We start from the raw sequence: 21,730 nt of genomic DNA, 5'->3' as shown, positions 1-21,730 counted from the left end.
ATAATATAAGACTCCATATTCAGAAGAATATTGTGTTATGGTCATATAGGAATGAGAATCATATTAAGGGATTCAATTTTTGTTACTTTCACAGAGCTGTATACTGTTAGATTTATACACGTATATGTACGTATACCGTACAGTCAATACAATCCCATACATAACTGCAGTTAGAGGGCTAACTTATTCAATGTTTTTGAAGGGTTAGTTTCTTTTTTGGTGTATCATATTGGTGTTGAGGTGTCAAAAGGAAAGACATTCAAGGGTTTAAAGGGAAAGATGACCTTGGATTTATTTTATTGTAAGAAAGGCAGGCTGCATTTCATGATAGTGTTGTAGGGATGCAATTGCATCATTTGAACTTAATTATGTGAGTGATAGAGATAAAGGTCACTTCATAATGTACACTTTGTTTGAATGATCAGAGTAAACAGGTGTGATAGAGTCAAGTCATTTAGAACAATATCATTATTTCATGGTGCAGTGTATTTGTACACTGAAAAATGCAGTACCATACATCAGATATTGAGTCAGAATACAGCTGTATGTCTCTACAAGACATCGATGGGTTAATGTTTATTACCGAACACTTGCATATTTAGTGCACTGCATGTGGTTGCTGCATATATGGTTGCATGCATTTGGGTTAACGGTGTAAGGTTGTTACTGTTGTTTATGTTAGTTGCACAAATCGAAAGGTGTTTCGATTATTACAAGTATTAAGTATATTTGGAAGACACAGAAATAATTGCACTTGACAAGCTGCTCAAGGTAGTGACGTAAGCATTTATTATTTCCTTTCTCTTTTTATAGTGAACCACAAGTTAGTGTGTACCACAAGTTCGGGTTCGACACCAGTATGCAAGCACACAAGTACACAAGTTGGTGTGTTCCACAATTAAGTTTGGTTCAACACAAGTTCGTGTTTGTCACAAGTACACGAGTCCAGCTGGTATTGATGTCTTCAATAAATGAACGAACCTGTGCGTTCCAACTGTGACTGACTGAAGTAAACTTTCACCTTTATGTAGTACGTGTCTACATACAGTTCACAAACTGGATCCAAAATGGAAGGTCCACTGCATGATAGTCCCAGCCCATCTAGTGACGTTGCTGATGAACAACCGGTCGTCAGTGATCCTCCCCAGGATAGAGCTACCTCAGGATTGGTGGGAAACGCCCAGATTGATGGTATTCTACCGGAACAAGCTATCCCGAGCGTACCAAGACGTAACCCTGACGATTCGGATGACGACAGGTCAACCACGCTATCATCAGCATCACGACGAAGCAACAGGTCCACATCATCTAGAGATAGTGGAAGGACTGCAGCGGCTTCCCGACTGCGTGAGGCCAGAATCAAGTTGGAGCTAGCGAAAGCAAGAAAGGAACAACTGAAAAGGAAACAAGAATTAACAAGAGAACAGTTGAGATTGAATGAAAAACTTGCAAATCTTGAGCTAGAACATGAAATTGAAAATGCAGAAATTGAAACACATGTACTAGAATGTGAAGTTCATGATGTTGTTGGTAAGCCACAGTACGAAGTTAATGAAAAGAAGGATGAAGTGAAGTCCTCAGTGTTAAATCCTGATGCTCGAGTGTGGTCAGGAGCAAAGGGTAATGGTGTCACATCTGACCCGGTAGAACGTAATAGTACCACGCCAAGTAGTCCAGTTGAATATGGTGAAGTTCGTATGTCATCTCATAATTTGTCTCATGCACCTAACGTTGCTGTAGATGATTGTGTGAGAAGTAGTGATGTGTACAATTCTAACATGAATCCAATATTTCATGCCATTAATGTTGCTTTTAGCTTGCCAAAGCCAGATTTGGTTACCTTTGATGGCAATCCGACTGTGTATCGCAGCTTCATTAACAGCTTTGAGGTTAATGTTGAACAGAAGGTGCTGGATGATAGGACCAGACTCACTTATCTCATCCAGTACTGCTCGGGTAAGGCCCGCAACAGCATCGAGAACTGTGTTCTCATGGAACCACGTGAGGGTTATGCCGAAGCGAAGAGGATTTTGAGAGAGCAGTTTGGACAACCGCACGTAGTGGCGAATGCTCACTTGGATAAGATCCTGAAACGTTCACAAGTCAAGCAGAACGACCATGCAGGACTGTGGGACCTTGCGCGAGATATGAAGCGTTGTGGGATGGTTCTAGCCCAGATGGGATATCTCGCTGATGCAAACGGCTCTGAGACACTACTCAAGATTCAACGTCTGTTACCCATTCACCTTCAAGCAGAATGGGCGAGGAGAGCCCATGCCATGATGGTGAGATGTGTTGTGCCCAACTTCGACTTGATGACGTTTGTAGAAGAATCCGCCCAGTTGGCCAGCAACATCTTCAGACGAAACATCGGGAAAGCGATTCCAAAGAACGACAAGTCGATGAAGAAAGAAACACGACCCAGAGGGACAGCCTTTGCAACTCAGAGGGTCGATGAAAACACACCACGTCCCGTCCAAGGCAGTCGAGATCGTCCTGAAAGGAAATGTCCTTGCTGTCAAGGAAAGCACAATCTCACGTCCTGTGAATCCTTCAAGAAGAAAGGGGTAGACGACAGACGAGACGTAGCTAGGAAAGCGAGACTGTGCTTCAATTGCCTACGACCATTTCACTTGGCTGTAGGCTGTCTTTCCAAAGATCGCTGTGAAGTAACAGACTGTGGTAAGAAGCATCATGCTCTCCTGCACACAACATACAATCCTAGTCGGAACTCTCCTCGGCAAGAGAACCGAGAGGACAGTACAAGGCAAGAAAACCAACAAGGGGTAAAGCAAGATAACCCAAGCTCTTCAAGTGGTAGTCAAGGAGACGAAAGGTCGGGTCGGTCGTTCACCGCTCATTCCTCAAGAGGCAAGATCTGTCTGAGAGTCGTACCCGTAAAGGTTGGAGGAAATGGGAGACAGACTACAACTTGGGCCTTGTTAGATGAAGGCAGCGACGTTTCGCTGTGCACCAAGAGTCTTGTCGACAAGCTAGGTCTCACTGGGACGGAAAGAAGCTTCAAACTGTCTACGGTGGACCAGACAGGAGCAAGCAAACGTGGCCTTGAAGTTTCCATGTCAGTCCAAGGAGTTATGGGCCAGGAAACCTTGACACTGGACAATGTTTGGACTGTAGACAGTCTTCCAGTCGCCGACGAATGTTTCCCCAACTCAGCAGATGTAAAGGAATGGTCACACCTAAATGACATCGCCCTTCCTTCCATGGATCAAGGAGAAGTGGAGCTATTAGTGGGAGCAGATACCCCAGAAGCATTCTGGAATTTGGAACAGAGAGTCGGCAAACCAAAAGAACCCTATGCAGTTCGAACTCCGCTAGGGTGGACGCTTATGGGTCTTGTGTCCAAGAAGCAACAATCCACGACAAGTTTCCATGCAAATTTTACTCGCCTTGAAGACGAATCCCTCGAACAACAGTTGAAGCAGTTCTGGAGGGTGGACTTTGGCGGGTATCTCAGTCAGGAGAATGTTGGAGATTCGGTGGAAGATCTTCGAGCACTGAAGGTGATGAAGGAATCTGCAGTGATGGTCGATGGTCACTATCAAGTCGCTCTACCGTGGCGCAGTTTTCCACCTGTCCTGCCAAACAATCGTCGTTTGGCCGAGGCGAGACTTGGGTATTTGAAGAAGAGGTTGGAAAGGAACGAAGCCCTACGTGACAAGTACGTAGAGACAGTCAGCGACTACATAGCCAAAGGGTATGCAAAGGAAGTCGAGTGCATACCGTCGGATGTATCAGCTGAGAGCGCCACCCAAGAAGAAGCTTCAAATGAGCCAGTATGGTATCTCCCACACCATGCTGTAGTTCATCCTCGTAAGAAAGACAAAGTCCGCGTTGTGTTTGATTGTGCAGCGAGATATGGAAGAACTTCACTCAATGAACAATTGCTCCAAGGGCCGGACCTTACCAACAATCTAGTCGGCGTGCTTACGAGGTTTCGTCAGGAACAAGTTGCCATAGTCGCCGATATTCAGTCTATGTTCCACCAAGTGAAGGTTCCGCCCAGGGACAGAAACGCCATGAGATTCCTTTGGTGGAAGGACGGTGACTTGGCTCAGGAACCAGCCGAATACTGCATGACTGTACACCTATTCGGCGCCACGTCTTCACCTAGTTGTGCCAGTTTTGCTCTACGGAAGACTGCCGAGGATAATCGCGGACACTTCAATGAAGAAGTGATCGACACAGTGAAAAGGAACTTCTATGTGGACGATTGTCTTAAGTCTGTTAAGGATCGAGCTGAAGCAGTGACTCAAGTAGAAGACATTCGTGACCTGCTCAGTCGTGGTGGATTTCGGCTCACGAAATGGTTGAGCAATGACCGCGACGTCTTAGGTTCCATACCTGAGGAAGATAGGGCAGCATCGGTGTCGAGCCTAGATATCGATGAGCTTCCTCCAGAACGCACTCTAGGAATCCTTTGGGATGTTGAAACAGACTGTTTTGGCTTCAAGGTGCATCTCCGTGAGAAGCCTGCAACGCGACGGGGAATTCTGTCGATAGCCAGTTCCCTCTATGACCCCCTTGGGTTCGTTGCTCCCTTTGTGCTGCCAGCCAAGATTCTCCTTCAGAAGTTGTGTAGAGTAGGATTAGGATGGGACGAGCCTATTGGAGCTGAGGACGAGAGAGAATGGCGAAGATGGATGGAAGACATTTCCATGTTGACTGACTTGAAGATAGAGAGATGTTTCAAACCGAATGGTTTTGAAGTCATGTCAGCTGAAGTGCATCACTTCTGTGATGCCTCCGAAGTTGGATATGCGTCCATTGCATACCTACGCCTGACTGACAGAACAGGACGGATACATTGTGCCTTTGTTATGGGGAAGTCCCGACTTGCTCCAGTGAAAGTGGTATCCATCCCCAGATTGGAGTTAATGGCAGCAGTGTTGGCCGTGTCCATGGATCATTTCATCAAGTCAGAGCTTGACATCCAAGTCAAAGACAGCGTCTTTTGGACTGACTCAACGTCTGTCCTTCAGTACATCCGCAGTGAAAGCAAGAGATTCAAGACATTTGTAGCCAATCGTGTGGCAAGGATCCATGATGCCTCAGAGGTGTCTCAGTGGAGATACGTAGACTCAAAGTCTAATCCAAGTGACGACGGATCACGTGGCCTGAAGGCACAGGAACTGCTCCAGAACCAGCGTTGGCTCAAAGGACCAGATTTTCTGTGGAGAGACAATGACTGGCCCATTCAGCCAGAAGTCTTGGAGTTAAGAGGAGACGCTGAAGTGAAGAAAGCAGTACCAGTATATGCGACAGCAATGAGAGCTCAAGTCAGCGACCTCTTGCATAGGTACTCTTCGTGGAATCAGTTGAGGAAATCCACAGCTTGGCTTCTTCGTTTCAAGAAGCTTCTCCAAGCCAAGGCTAAGGGGGAATCCACGGATGATCTGAAGAAGCCCACTCTATCTGCCGACGAATTGAAACAAGCAGAGAAAGCAATCGTGACTCTGGTGCAACGCGATGAATTCAGCGCTATCCTCGAAGGAAAGCAGATGAGCGGTACAGTCATGTCCAAGCTGAACCCAATTTTGGTGGATGGCATCATTCGAGTCGGCGGAAGACTACAGAATGCACCACTGGATGATGAGATGAAACATCCTATCATTTTGCCCTCTGATCACCATGTGACGAAGCTCTTGATCGTTCATCACCATCACCTGGTAGGTCATTCGGGGGCCGGGATGACCTGGACAGCCCTCAGAGAGAAGTATTGGGTGTTGAAAGGAGGGGCATCCGTGCGAAAGGTGATAGGCAAGTGTTTCTCATGCAAGCGAAGAAACGCCAAGAAGATGGAACAATTCATGGCAGATCTTCCGAGTAGCAGGGTGACCCCAGACAAACCACCTTTCTCTTATGTGGGAATTGATTACTTTGGACCAATCATGGTGAAGCAAGGTCGTAGCCGGGTCAAACGTTACGGGTGCTTGTTTACCTGTCTGAACTGCAGAGCAGTCCACCTAGAAGTAGCAAACACTTTGGACACAGACTCCTTCATAAACGCACTGAGAAGGTTCATCAGCAGGCGAGGTAAGCCATCCAAAATCATCAGTGACAATGGGAGCAACTTTAGAGGTGCGGAACGAGAACTTCGTGAGAATTTGGAAAGTTTGAGCCAAACGCGTGTGACTAACTTCCTCGCAGAGCAAGGTATCGACTGGAACTTCAATACTCCCACAGCTAGTCATATGGGCGGAGCCTGGGAACGGATGGTGAGGTCTGTTCGCAAGATACTTACCTGCTTACTAGGACAGCAAATTGTCAATGATGAAGTTCTGTCCACACTCATGGCTGAAGTAGAGTCAATCTTGAATACTCGTCCACTCACTCAGTTGAATCTTGACCCGAACGATGACGAACCTTTGACACCAAACCACTTGTTGATCATGCGAAAAGGCTCTAGTCTCCCTCCAGGTGTCTTTGATCAGAAGGATGCATATGGCAGACGCAGATGGAGACAAGTGCAATATCTCGCTTCTGTCTTTTGGAAGAGGTGGCAGAGGGAATATTTACTTCTGCTGCAAGAAAGGCAGAAGTGGAATGCCCCAAGACGGAACCTAGCTATCAATGATTTGGTCTTGGTAGCGGATGAAACCACACCTCGCGGACAGTGGCCTTTGGGTAAAGTGGTTGAAGTGTACCCGGGAAAGGATGGACATGTTCGACAGGCTCAAGTGAGGGTCGGAACAAGATTCTTCAAGAGGCCAATAGCAAAGCTCTGTCTGCTCGAAGCCGCTGAAACGTGATATAAGTGGATGACTTAATTGCAGTCATCAGACTTGATACTCTAGCTTAAGAGTTGAATTGAATGTTTGATGTTTGTTTATTCGAAGGTTAAGCAATGCCTTTGAGATGTAAGCACGAGTAAGCCGAAATGACAGTTATTTTAAACTGTAGTTATTTGCATTAAGTACATGCATTTGCTGTTGAACGGTTTGTATGTGTATAGGAAGAATTTCTGCCGCCTGAAGATTGAGGTTAAATGACCATCCTGTAGGTTGCTCATTGGGGGCCGGTATGGAGCGGCAGTATTGATTTATTCAAAAAATATTTGATTGGAACAAATTTAGGCTGTTACGCCCCTTTAAAGTTCAGACCGTTACCTTGGATACACCGTCAAGTGCGCATTCCTTCGGATGCTTGCGCACTGATTTGTTCTACGTACTAGTATGCTGCATGCGTACTGACATGATAGCCAAGCAAAGGACATGGGCCAAGATGCAAGACATGATCAAAAAGAATGAGTTTGGATCTGTGATTGATTTACTTTAGGAACCTAAACAGTTTGGTAAGAGAAATTATGATGAAAACAGCTGAATATTTGATTGTTGTAGCTTTGTTTAATCATTTATGTAGTGATGTATGTTATGTCGTTAGCTTGTAATTGAGTTCAGAATTTAGGTTGACATAACAATTCGATACGGTGTTCGTATAGAAAGTGATTACACGTAGAACAATACGGTACGCTGTAGGTATTGATTATCGTACGTGATTCCTGCTTAGCAGGCAGGGAAGAGAAATGTTGGAAGTGTGAGTGTATGATTGAAGCTTACAATACTGTGTATGTTTTATTTAGGAATAATATAAGACTCCATATTCAGAAGAATATTGTGTTATGGTCATATAGGAATGAGAATCATATTAAGGGATTCAATTTTTGTTACTTTCACAGAGCTGTATACTGTTAGATTTATACACGTATATGTACGTATACCGTACAGTCAATACAATCCCATACATAACTGCAGTTAGAGGGCTAACTTATTCAATGTTTTTGAAGGGTTAGTTTCTTTTTTGGTGTATCATATTGGTGTTGAGGTGTCAAAAGGAAAGACATTCAAGGGTTTAAAGGGAAAGATGACCTTGGATTTATTTTATTGTAAGAAAGGCAGGCTGCATTTCATGATAGTGTTGTAGGGATGCAATTGCATCATTTGAACTTAATTATGTGAGTGATAGAGATAAAGGTCACTTCATAATGTACACTTTGTTTGAATGATCAGAGTAAACAGGTGTGATAGAGTCAAGTCATTTAGAACAATATCATTATTTCATGGTGCAGTGTATTTGTACACTGAAAAATGCAGTACCATACATCAGATATTGAGTCAGAATACAGCTGTATGTCTCTACAAGACATCGATGGGTTAATGTTTATTACCGAACACTTGCATATTTAGTGCACTGCATGTGGTTGCTGCATATATGGTTGCATGCATTTGGGTTAACGGTGTAAGGTTGTTACTGTTGTTTATGTTAGTTGCACAAATCGAAAGGTGTTTCGATTATTACAAGTATTAAGTATATTTGGAAGACACAGAAATAATTGCACTTGACAAGCTGCTCAAGGTAGTGACGTAAGCATTTATTATTTCCTTTCTCTTTTTATAGTGAACCACAAGTTAGTGTGTACCACAAGTTCGGGTTCGACACCAGTATGCAAGCACACAAGTACACAAGTTGGTGTGTTCCACAAGTTTGGTTCAACACAAGTTCGTGTTTGTCACAAGTACACGAGTCCAGCTGGTATTGATGTCTTTAATAAATGAACGAACCTGTGCGTTCCAACTGTGACTGACTGAAGTAAACTTTCACCTTTATGTAGTACGTGTCTACAAAGATCTTCTCCCCGCAGAGTCCATTAAGCAGTCACCGAGCGATGCCCCGTAGACAATCTTCCACTGGCGACCGACTGGTGATCGATGTGCCATCTACCGGTGTCCCGTAGGCCTTCCGGCCTCGGCCCGCCGGTCTCTGTTGGAAAGTTTTCTCGCGCTAACTGGGTATATATGCCTTTGTATGTATTAAATTTGGGTGCACGTCACGAGACCGACACCCACGAGTCATACAGCCCACAAGTTATACAGCTCACAAGTCATACAGCCCACGAGTCATACAGCTCACAAGTCATACAGCCCATCAGTTATACAGCCCACGAGTTCGACATCAAGTAAAATAAGCCCAGGAGTTATACGGCTCACGAGACCGACACTACGCACAAAAGGCTCATGAGACCGACAGTAAGCAATCAAAGCCCACGAGACCGACACTACACTTAAAAGGTCCACGAGACCGACGCTACGCATATAAGGCTCACGAGACCGACATTACGCAAAAGAGGTTCACGAGACCGACATTAAGCAAAGAAGGCCCACGAGACCGACAGGATAAAGAGCGCCACCTATAGACCAATAAATTGTATAGGGTGTCCTGATAATAGCATAGGAAGATATGAGAGATGGAAAAGAAGAGTTGCCATCTCCGGCAGGGTGTAACCCCATCAGTTGCCCCCCCCCCCCCCTGAAATGATCAGGATTTTTAATTGTGTTTGCATGGGTGTTTGCTTGTGAAAAAAAAATGAACAAAGTACAGTAAAAGTGTGTAACAGATCTTTCCACAGCAAACCTGCGAGGGTGTTGAATTAGTATTAATTAAAAATAAAAAAATAACTTAATCGTCTATTAAGGTACCGTAAGGGATTCGGGAAAAATTAGATGCATCCAGGAAAACAGCTATTGTATTTCACGAAAAATGTATTGTTTGGAGGAGAATAACACAAGCCACAAATTGAGGTGAATCCCTGCGATATAAAACGTTTTAATCAGTGGCATTACACTATAGTTACAGAGAAAATTACAAATAGATCTTACTGCAAAACTTCCAAGCAGGAGGGTAGAATATCTAAAATAGAATAAGTACAAAAATGTAACTAGTGAATCGGGAAAGAGAAGAGGTAAAAATTATATCCTGTCCATCTTCTAGCTTAAACCTGGGAAAGCCTATTAAAATGGCTTTATTGAAGCTCTAAAATTAATCCACACATCGTTCTTGCCCTCTTTTTAATTCATTTGTGGGTTTTTTTTTCCTCTTTTTTTTTTTTTTTTGGGGGGGGGAATGAAGAATACTAATTCTTCTATTTTTTTTTTTGGGGGGGGGGGCATGAAGAATACAATTCTATTTTTCTACTTGATAACAATGTCGCTCCCTGACACACTTGCCCCCCCCCCCCCAGAAGTATGTAGAAATACATGTTTGATGTCGTTCATAATTATGTAGATGGTCACCATCTTTCAATTGATAGCGTGACGAAATTACAACCGCCAGTATGTTATTTTTCCGTTCATGGAACACCCTGTACAGGTGATTGACATGTAGATGGCGCTGTTTATCCTGTCGGTCTCGTGGGCCTTCTTTGCCTACTGTCGGTCTCGTGGGCTTTCTTTGCTTAGTGTCGGTCTCGTGAGCCTCTTTAGCTTAGTGTCGGTCTCGTGGGCCTTTTTTGCCTACTGTCGGTCTCGTGGGCTTTCTTTGCTTAGTGTCGGTCTCATGAGCCTTTATTGCTTAGTGTCGGTCTCGTGGGCTATGTTTGCTTAGTGTCGGTCTCATGAGCCTTTTGTGCGTAGTGTCGAACTCATGGGCTGTATGACTCCTGAGCCGTATAACTCGTGGGCTGTTTGACTCATGGACCTATTATTGATGTCGGTCTCGTGGACCGTATGACTCGTGGGTGTCGGTCTCGTGGGATGCCCCCTTAAATTTGGCCATCAGCAACAACGCTTTTGCCTTCCATCTGGCAGGGCAACGAGGTCTATGATTCTACTTCAACCACCACGACATCGATGTGCATAAGCCCAGTACTTTAGTGAAGACATGAATAAAGAAATTCCTGTATGCAAATAACAAATAACAGTAACCTTCTTTTATTTTGTTTTTCGTTTGTTCATTCCATCTGAGAAGATGGCTGGATAGCCCATATTCAGCTACATTAAGCTAGTCGTCCATGGGGTCCAGTTGGACTTGTGAGGTGGGACCACTTTACCGGGTTAAACACCCTGCTCTTTGCGATGAACGAATGAAGCGGGATCTTTTACGTGCATGAGTTGTTAGTCTCTCATACACGGGACCTCCATTTTAATAGCGTCCTATCCGAGGGAGAGAGTGTTTTGCCTCGTGCTAGAAGGTACTTTATGCTTACACACAACAACAACAACAACAGATCATAGCCTGAATATCCTTCGTTTTCCTTTCATATTATGACACTTTATGCGTAAAAAATGAAACTTTATGATACCATCCATATTTCTTGATTAAATGGAAGCATGAATTTTCAAATTAGGTTTCTTTTTTTTTACGCATAAGGTGTCATATTAAAGGAAAACAAAGGATATTCAGGCTATGATTTAAATTTTTTTTTTAATGCAAAAGATTGCCGAAAAAGCCTGAAAAACTCATTCAAAGTCACCATTTGCTCGTGCAAATAAAAATTTAGTAGCATTATTGTCTGAATAAGGAGCCAGTTAGCTTCCCGTCGTCGCCTGCCTGACCTGGCAGAATACAATAGCCTTATGCTTCACTGAATTTTAACAAACATGAAGGAAGGGAGTAAAAGGGAATGTTATAACAGACGGTTCAAAATAGGATCGTAAATTAGCACACGATGGTGAGCTTGCCTGACCATGCAGCAAACCACAGAGCAGTTCTCTATGTGTGTTCATCTGCGGAATATTGAAAGGGGAGGAGAGTAACCGATTGAAAAAGCCTGAGGAGCCCTAATCCTCCCTCCAAAAAACAAACAAACCATCAACAACAACCACACAACAACAACCACAACGACAACAGAAGACTGTAAACTGAGGGGAGGGTCCTGTATTCTTAATGTGAGTGAGTTGATTTGATACATAAGTCTATACAAAACACAAAAGAACAAAGTAAATTCACTCACACAATCAAAATACATCACTTTATACCAATCATATATCATGAAAATAACACGCATAATTAAACATCTTTTTGATATTTTGGTTGTCTGTCATTTTTCCAAGTCTATACATGTATAAAAATATAAACTCTTCTTGATGTCTCTTAAAAACGTTAAAAGTAGGTTTAAAGGAAGTAAATTATAAACCTTGCTCCTATGATGACACCATTTTTCTGCAATACTCCTTACGGTCTTTGAATACACGTACTTAGATTGTGTAGAGATAGTAGTGATTAAATGGATTTTAAAACGCTCTACTAATACGATGGTGTTATTTTTCTTCAAATCCTTATTGACCAATTGAAGCAAATTGTTGAGCGCACAACCTTTAGTATCCCACTGGAAGAATGTATAGACATTGTAGTTTATTTCATGGATTGATAAAAATATGGATTAGTCTTCGAAATAATTTGTCCTCTGTTTGGACGTTTTTTGCTGGTTTGATTTTTTTTTTTCTAATTCCAAAATCCCAAAATTACATACTATATTTGTATAACTTCATTTTGTAGTATACAAGACATGTACGTTTAGTCTCATATTTTGTCATTTATAATAATGTGCAGTCGTAAAACAAGAAAAAACTCGGAATTATACATACTTTCTTTTCTTGCAAACTTTGTCGTGATTATTCCAGTTTAACTCATCAACTGTGATACCGACATTAATATTTCACTTCATTAACTCGATCAAGATTTCTTGTGTTTACATTCAAATCTGAAGTATAATGTCTATCAGTAACTTTCTTTTTGCAATCAACATGTACACTGTAAATTGTTAATCACAATTTAAACTCAGGCTACAGTCACAACTCAGAGCGGCGACCGATCGATTTGTAGCCTGCTTGGTGGCCGCTGAAATTTTTGCACCTCCCAGCAGTTTTTTGAGATAGGGCCTATTGAGTAGGTTGTAAAATCCAAGCGATAATCGAGCGATACCTCGTCAATTTCTTGTCAGTTACCGGTCGATTTTAGGTGAAAAATTTGTAAAATTTGGAGATCTTCTCCCCGCAGAGTCCAAGCAGTCACCGAGCGCTGCCCCGTAGACGATCTTCCATTGCCGGTGACCGACTGGCGATCCATGGGCCATCTACCGGTGTCCCGTAGGCCTACCGGCCTCGACCCGCCGGTCTCTGCTGGAAATTTATCTCGCGCTAACTGGGTGGCCATCAGCAACAACGCTTTTGCCTTCCATCTGTCAGGGCAACGAGGTCTATGATTCTACTTCAAGGAACCACCACGACAGCGAGGTGCATAAGCCCAGTACTTTAGTGAAGACATGAATAAAGAAATTCCTGTATGCAAATAACAAATAACAGTAACCTTCTTTTATTATGTTTTTCGTTTGTTCATTCCATCTGAGAAGATGGCTGGATAGCCCATATTCAGCTACATTAAGCTAGTCGTCCATGGGGTCCAGTTGGACTTGTGAGGTGGGACCACTTTACCGGGTTAAACACCCTGCTCTTTGCGATGAACGAATGAAGCGGGATCTTTTACGTGCATGAGTTGTTAGTCTCTCATACACGGGACCTCCATTTTAATAGCGTCCTATCCGAGGGAGAGAGTGTTTTGCCTCGTGCTAGAAGGTACTACTATGCTTACATACAACAACAACAACAACAAATCATAGCCTGAATATCCTTCGTTTTCCTTTCATATTATGACACTTTATGCGTAAAAAATGAAACTTTATGATACTATCCATATTTCTTGATTAAATGGAAGCATGAATTTTCAAATTAGGTTTCATTTTTTTTTACGCATAAGGTGTCATATTAAAGGAAAACAAAGGATATTCAGGCTATGATTTTATTTTTTTTTTAATGCAAAAGATTGCCGAAAAAGCCTGAAAAACTCATTCAAAGTCACCATTTGCTCGTGCAAATAAAAATTTAGTAGCATTATTGTCTGAATAAGGAGCCAGTTAGCTTCCCGTCGTCGCCTGTCTGACCTGGCAGATTACAATAGCCTTATGCCTCACTGAATTTTAACAAATATGAAGGAAGGGAGTAAAAGGGAATGTTATAACAGACGGTTCAAAATAGGATCGTAAATTAGCACATGATGGTGAGCTTGCCTGACTATGCAGCAAACCACAGAGCAGTTCTCTGTGTGTGTTCATCTGCGGAATATTGAAAGGGGAGGAGAGTAACCGACTGAAAAAGCCTGAGGAGCCCTAATCCCCCCTCCAAAAAACAAACAAACCAACAACAACAACCACACAACAACAACCACAACGACAACAGAAGACTGTAAACTGAGGGGTCATGTTGCGCCACATGTTCCAAAACTTGGCAACTTGCCAAGAGTATGGCGTCGTTGGTTTACTGGTTGGTCTTTAATCCGTCGAAATAAAAGCAAATATTAGGATACATTTACACCCGATAGATATGGCTAGACAGCCTCATTTACTAAATATCCATCATAGCACCGCTGTTTTACAGGAGGGTCCTGTATTCTTAATGTGAGTGAGTTGATTTGATACATAAGTCTATACAAAACACAAAAGAACAAAGTAAATTCACTCACACAATCAAAATACATCACTTTATACCAATCATATATCATGAAAATAACACGCATAATTAAACATCTTTTTGATATTTTGGTTGTCTGTCATTTTTCCAAGTCTATACATGTATAAAAATATAAACTCTTCTTTATGTCTCTTAAAAACGTTAAAAGTAGGTTTAAAGGAAGTAAATTATAAACCTTGCTCCTATGATGACACCATTTTTCTGCAATACTCCTTACGGTCTTTGAATACACGTACTTAGATTGTGTAGAGATAGTAGTGATTAAATGGATTTTAAAACGCTCTACTAATACGATGGTGTTATTTTTCTTCAAATCCTTATTGACCAATTGAAGCAAATTGTTGAGCACACAACCTTTAGTATCCCACTGGAAGAATGTATAGACATTGTAGTTTATTTCATGGATTGATAAAAATATGGATTAGTCTTCGAAATAATTTGTCCTCTGTTTGGACGTTTTTTGCTGGTTTGATTTTTTTTTTCTATTTCCAAAATCCCAAAATTACATACTATATTGGTATAGCTTCATTTTGTAGTATACAAGACATGTACGTGTAGTCCCATATTTTGTCATTTATAATAATGTGCAGTCGTAAAACAAGAAAAAACTCGGAATTATACATACTTTCTTTTCTTGCAAACTTTGTCGTGATTATTCCAGTTTAACTCATCAACTGTGATACCGACATTAATATTTCACTTCATTAACTCGATCAAGATTTCTTGTGTTTACATTCAAATCTGAAGTATAATGTCTATCAGTAACTTTCTTTTTGCAATCAACATGTACACTGTAAATTGTTAATCACAATTTAAACTCAGGCTACAGTCACAACTCAGAGCGGCGACCGATCGATTTGTAGCCTGCTCGGTGGCCGCTGAAATTTTTGCACCTCCCAGCAGTTTTTTGAGATAGGGCCTATTGAGTAGGTTGTAAAATCCAAGCGATAATCGAGCGATACCTCGTCAATTTCTCGTCAGTTACCGGTCGATTTTAGGTGAAAAATTTGTAAAATTTGGAGATCTTCTCCCCGCAGAGTCCAAGCAGTCACCGAGCGCTGCCCCGTAGACGATCTTCCATTGGTGACCGACTGGTGATCGATGGGCCATCTACCGGTGTCCCGTAGGCCTACCGGCCTCGGCCCGCCGGTCTCTGCTGGAAATTTATCTCGCGCTAACTGGGTGGCCATCAGCAACAACGCTTTTGCCTTCCATCTGTCAGGGCAACGAGGTCTATGATTCTACTTCAACCACCACGACAGCGAGGTGCATAAGCCCAGTACTTTAGTGAAGACATGAATAAAGAAATTCCTGTATGCAAATAACAAATAACAGTAACCTTCTTTTATTATGTTTTTCGTTTGTTCATTCCATCTGAGAAGATGGCTGGATAGCCCATATTCAGCTACATTAAGCTAGTCGTCCATGGGGTCCAGTTGGACTTGTGAGGTGGGACCACTTTACCGGGTTAAACACCCTGCTCTTTGCGATGAACGAATGAAGCGGGATCTTTTACGTGCATGAGTTGTTAGTCTCTCATACACGGGACCTCCATTTTAATAGCGTCCTATCCGAGGGAGAGAGTGTTTTGCCTCGTGCTACTAAGGTACTTTATGCCTTACTACACACAACAACAACAACAACAAATCATAGCCTGAATATCCTTCGTTTTCCTTTCATATTATGACACTTTATGCGTAAAAAATGAAACTTTATGATACTATCCATATTTCTTGATTAAATGGAAGCATGAATTTTCAAATTAGGTTTCGTTTTTTTTTTATGCATAAGGTGTCATATTAAAGGAAAACAAAGGATATTCAGGCTATGATTTTATTTTTTTTTTAATGCAAAAGATTGCCGAAAAAGCCTGAAAAACTCATTCAAAGTCACCATTTGCTCGTGCAAATAAAAATTTAGTAGCATTATTCTCTGAATAAGGAGCCAGTTAGCTTCCCGTCGTCGCCTGCCTGACCTGGCAGATTACAATAGCCTTATGCTTCACTGAATTTTAACAAACATGAAGGAAGGGAGTAAAAGGGAATGTTATAACAGACGGTTCAAAATAGGATCGTAAATTAGCACACGATGGTGAGCTTGCCTGACCATGCAGCAAACCACAGAGCAGTTCTCTATGTGTGTTCATCTGCGGAATATTGAAAGGGGAGGAGAGTAACCGACTGAAAAAGCTTGAGGAGCCCTAATCCTCCCTCCAAAAAACAAACAAACCATCAACAACAACCACACAACAACAACCACAACGACAACAGAAGACTGTAAACTGAGGGGAGGGTCCTGTATTCTTAATGTGAGTGAGTTGATTTGAAACATAAGTCTATACAAAACACAAAAGAACAAAGTAAATTCACTCACACAATCAAAATACATCACTTTATACCAATCATATATCATGAAAATAACACGCATAATTAAACATCTTTTTGATATCTTGGTTGTCTGTCATTTTTCCAAGTCTATACATGTATAAAAATATAAACTCTTCTTGATGTCTCTTAAAAACGTTAAAAGTAGGTTTAAAGGAAGTAAATTATAAACCTTGCTCCTATGATGACACCATTTTTCTGCAATACTCCTTACGGCCTTTGAATACACGTACTTAGATTGTGTTCAGATAGTAGTGATTAAATGTATTTTAAAACGCTCTACTAATACGATGGTGTTATTTTTCTTCAAATCCTTATTGACCAATTGAAGCAAATTGTTGAGAACACAACCTTTAGTATCCCACTGGAAGAATGTATAGACATTGTAGTTTATTTCATGGATTGATAAAAATATGGATTAGTCTTCGAAATAATTTGTCCTCTGTTTGGACGTTTTTTGCTGGTTTGATTTTTTTTTCTATTTCCAAAATCCCAAAATTACATACTATATTTGTATAGCTTCATTTTGTAGTATACAAGACATGTACGTTTAGTCTCATATTTTGTCATTTATGATAATGTGCAGTCGTAAAACAAGAAAAAACTCGGAATTATACATACTTTCTTTTCTTGCAAACTTTGTCGTGATTATTCCAGTTTAACTCATCAACTGTGATACCGACATTAATATTTCACTTCATTAACTCGATCAAGATTTCTTGTGTTTACATTCAAATCTGAAGTATAATGTCTATCAGTAACTTTCTTTTTGCTGTTTTACTGGTTGGTCTTTATTTATATCCGTCGAAATAAAAGCAAATATTAGGATACATTTACACCCGATAGATATGGCTAGACAGCCTCATTTACTAAATATCCATCATAGCACCGCTGTTTTACAGGAGGGTCCTGTATTCTTAATGTGAGTGAGTTGATTTGATACATAAGTCTATACAAAACACAAAAGAACAAAGTAAATTCACTCACACAATCAAAATACATCACTTTATACCAATCATATATCATGAAAATAACACGCATAATTAAACATCTTTTTGATATTTTGGTTGTCTGTCATTTTTCCAAGTCTATACATGTATAAAAATATAAACTCTTCTTTATGTCTCTTAAAAACGTTAAAAGTAGGTTTAAAGGAAGTAAATTATAAACCTTGCTCCTATGATGACACCATTTTTCTGCAATACTCCTTACGGTCTTTGAATACACGTACTTAGATTGTGTAGAGATAGTAGTGATTAAATGGATTTTAAAACGCTCTACTAATACGATGGTGTTATTTTTCTTCAAATCCTTATTGACCAATTGAAGCAAATTGTTGAGCACACAACCTTTAGTATCCCACTGGAAGAATGTATAGACATTGTAGTTTATTTCATGGATTGATAAAAATATGGATTAGTCTTCGAAATAATTTGTCCTCTGTTTGGACGTTTTTTGCTGGTTTGATTTTTTTTTTCTATTTCCAAAATCCCAAAATTACATACTATATTGGTATAGCTTCATTTTGTAGTATACAAGACATGTACGTGTAGTCCCATATTTTGTCATTTATGATAATGTGCAGTCGTAAAACAAGAAAAAACTCGGAATTATACATACTTTCTTTTCTTGCAAACTTTGTCGTGATTATTCCAGTTTAACTCATCAACTGTGATACCGACATTAATATTTCACTTCATTAACTCGATCAAGATTTCTTGTGTTTACATTCAAATCTGAAGTATAATGTCTATCAGTAACTTTCTTTTTGCAATCAACATGTACACTGTAAATTGTTAATCACAATTTAAACTCAGGCTACAGTCACAACTCAGAGCGGCGACCGATCGATTTGTAGCCTGCTCGGTGGCCGCTGAAATTTTTGCACCTCCCAGCAGTTTTTTGAGATAGGGCCTATTGAGTAGGTTGTAAAATCCAAGCGATAATCGAGCGATACCTCGTCAATTTCTTGTCAGTTACCGGTCGATTTTAGGTGAAAAATTTGTAAAATTTGGAGATCTTCTCCCCGCAGAGTCCAAGCAGTCACCGAGCGCTGCCCCGTAGACGATCTTCCATTGCCGGTGACCGACTGGTGATCGATGGGCCATCTACCGGTGTCCCGTAGGCCTACCGGCCTCGGCCCGCCGGTCTCTGCTGGAAATTTATCTCGCGCTAACTGGGTGGCCATCAGCAACAACGCTTTTGCCTTCCATCTGTCAGGGCAACGAGGTCTATGATTCTACTTCAAGGAACCACCACGACAGCGAGGTGCATAAGCCCAGTACTGTAGTGAAGACATGAATACCCAGGTCGAAATTCCCATAGAAACCAGTAGAAACCAGTAGAGACCTTCTACTGGTTTTTAATGGTTTCCGGATTTGAGTGGTTTCTATGGGAATTTCCAGAGGGTTCCAGTAGGATTCCCATAGAGACCAATAGATTCAACTGGTCAAAAGACCAGAACAAACCAATAAAAACCAGTAGAGTCTACTGGTTTTCAAATGGAGTGTTAAATTTAAAGTTAGACCAGTAGAATCCAGAAGAAATCAGTACTGTTTAATGGTTTCAAGTGGAGAGGGAAACCTGTAGAGAACAGTACAAACCAGAAGAGTCGACTGGTTTCAAAACTGGGTTGAAAAAAGACAAGTCAGACCAGTAGAAACCAATACAAACCAGCATTTTTTTTAATACATGTTAAGACATTACTTGTCAACCAGTAAAAACCAACAGGTACCCGTGCAGCCTACTGGTTTGAAGATGGCTTTAAAAGAAGGGAAAACCAGTATGAACCAGTACAAACCAGTCACTTTTCTGCATGTATAAACAAGAATTAAGTCAAACCAGTAGAAACCAACAGGTACCAGTAGTAATGGCTTGAAGAGGGTCATACAATTGTGATGAAGTAATGACCAGCATAAACCAATAGGAACCAGAATATTCTACTGGCTTAAAATGGGGGTGTCGAAATATCAAGTCAAACCAGCGGAAACCAGTACAAACCAGTCAATCTCCTATACATGTAGAAACAAATAAGTCAAACCAGTAGAAACCAACAGGTACCTGTAGAAGTCTACTGGTTTGAAGAGGGTTGTAGAAGTGTGAAGTTATACCAGTAGAAACCGGCAGAAACCAGCAGAATCCACTGGCTTTAAAATGGGGTGTCAAAATATAAAGTCAAACCAGCGGAAACCAGTACAAACCAGTCAATCTCCTATACATGTAAAACAAATAAGTCAAACCAGTAGAAACCAACAGGTACCTGTAGATAGTCTACTGGTTTGAAGAGGGTTGTAGAAGTGTGAAGTTATACCAGTAGAAACCGACAGAAACCAGCAGATTCCACTGGCTTTAAAATGGGGTGTCAAAATATAAAGTCAAACCAGCGGAAACCAGTACAAACCAGTCAATCTCCTATACATGTAAAACAAATAAGTCAAACCAGTAGAAACCAACAGGTACCTGTAGATAGTCTACTGGTTTGAAGAGGGTTGTAGAAGTGTGAAGTTATACCAGTAGAAACCGACAGAAACCAGCAGAATCCACTGGCTTTAAAATGGGGTGTCAAAATATAAAGTCAAACCAGCGGAAACCAGTACAAACCAGTCAATCTCCTATACATGTAAAACAAATAAGTCAAACCAGTAGAAACCAACAGGTACCTGTAGATAGTCTACTGGTTTGAAGAGGGTTGTAGAAGTGTGAAGTTATACCAGTAGAAACCGACAGAAACCAGTAGATTCCACTGGCTTTAAAATGGGGTGTCAAAATATCAAGTCAAACCAGTGGTAACCAGTACAAACCAGTCAATCTCCTATACATGGAAAAACAAATAAGTCAAACCAGTAGAAACCAACAGGTACCTGTAGATAGTCTACTGGTTTGAAGAGGATTAGTAGAAGTGTGAAGTTATACCAGTAGAAACTGACAGAAACCAGTAGATTCCACTGGCTTGAAATGGGGTGTCGAAATATCATGTCAAACCAGTGGTAACCAGTACAAACCAGTCATCTCCTATACATGTAAAAACAAACAAGTCAAACCAGTAGAAACCAACAGGTACCTGTAGATAGTCTACTGGTGTGAAGAGAGTTGTAGAAGTGTGGAGTTACCAGTAGAAACCGACAGAAACCAGTAGATTCCACTGGCTTGAAATGGGATGTAAAAATATCAAGTCAAACCAGCGGAAACCAACGAGTACCTGTAGAGTCTACTGGTTTGAAGAGGGCTGTAAAATTGTGAAGTAATACCATTAGAAACCGACAGAAATCAGTAGATTCTACTGGTTTAAAATGGGGTGTCAAAATACTTCTAACAAGTCAAACCAGTAGAAACCAACCGAGTGCCTGCAGAAACCAATAGAAACCGGTGGATTCTACTGGAAGTTGTCAAACAACAGAACGTCGTTACAATGAACAACTTTTACGGAAAATTTTGTTAATTTTGTTATCATGGGGATATCAACAATTGCAAAAAAAAAAAATATATAAGTCATATATTTTGAAATAAAATTATACTTATGTAATTGTTATAACCTAATTGTCTTTAAACTCGTTATGCTCATCAATGAATCCCTGGGACTCAAACGGCAACATGATGTCATATTCTACCGCGCAGCTAGCCGTTATGCAAACGAGCTACTTTTGGCGGGCAGCGCAATCCGCCGTCCGCTCCCCGGCCCTGCGCTGGCTGGCTGGCCGGCCGACCGCCACCGCATTCATATTTGAGCTGTACGAATACGTCGTACTGTGCTGTCGTACACACATCAACGCACCCATCGCAATCCGTTCAACTCTGTCATCCAGCAGCCAATTATACCGAGAAAACTCCACTTACGATTGCATTTGTGTTTCGGAATGAGAATCTTCAATGAGCTCAGGAAATCTAAGGTTTAGTTAGCGGTAAACATTGACGTTTTATTTCATTTGAGAGTGACTTTGATGTCGAGTTTGCTTCCAGGCCGTATTCAACCATAGCTGATCATACTAGATGACGATCGGAAGCGAAGCCGTGCGTTTGAACGCTGCG

The 21,730-nt window shown here is 41.1% G+C and overlaps 1 protein-coding gene across 1 annotated transcript; it reads left to right on the top strand.

The window, feature by feature from the left end:
• Positions 1 to 1,067: 1,067 nt before the first annotated feature.
• Positions 1,068 to 6,773, top strand: LOC140227950 (uncharacterized). Its single transcript, XM_072308334.1, has one exon. The coding sequence runs from the start codon at positions 1,068 to 1,070 to the stop codon at positions 6,771 to 6,773; it is 5,706 nt and encodes a 1,901-aa protein (XP_072164435.1).
• Positions 6,774 to 21,730: the final 14,957 nt, after the last annotated feature.

The sequence above is a fragment of the Diadema setosum genome, chromosome 4 (assembly GCF_964275005.1).
Source record: "Diadema setosum chromosome 4, eeDiaSeto1, whole genome shotgun sequence".
Classification (NCBI taxonomy): domain Eukaryota; kingdom Metazoa; phylum Echinodermata; class Echinoidea; order Diadematoida; family Diadematidae; genus Diadema; species Diadema setosum.
This window is presented reverse-complemented; position numbering and strand designations above follow the sequence as displayed.

Bases quoted from the DNA above. Each gene is read 5' to 3' on its own strand.
- LOC140227950 (XM_072308334.1), top strand. From the start codon at position 1,068: ATGGAAGGTCCACTGCATGATAGTCCCAGCCCATCTAGTGACGTTGCT.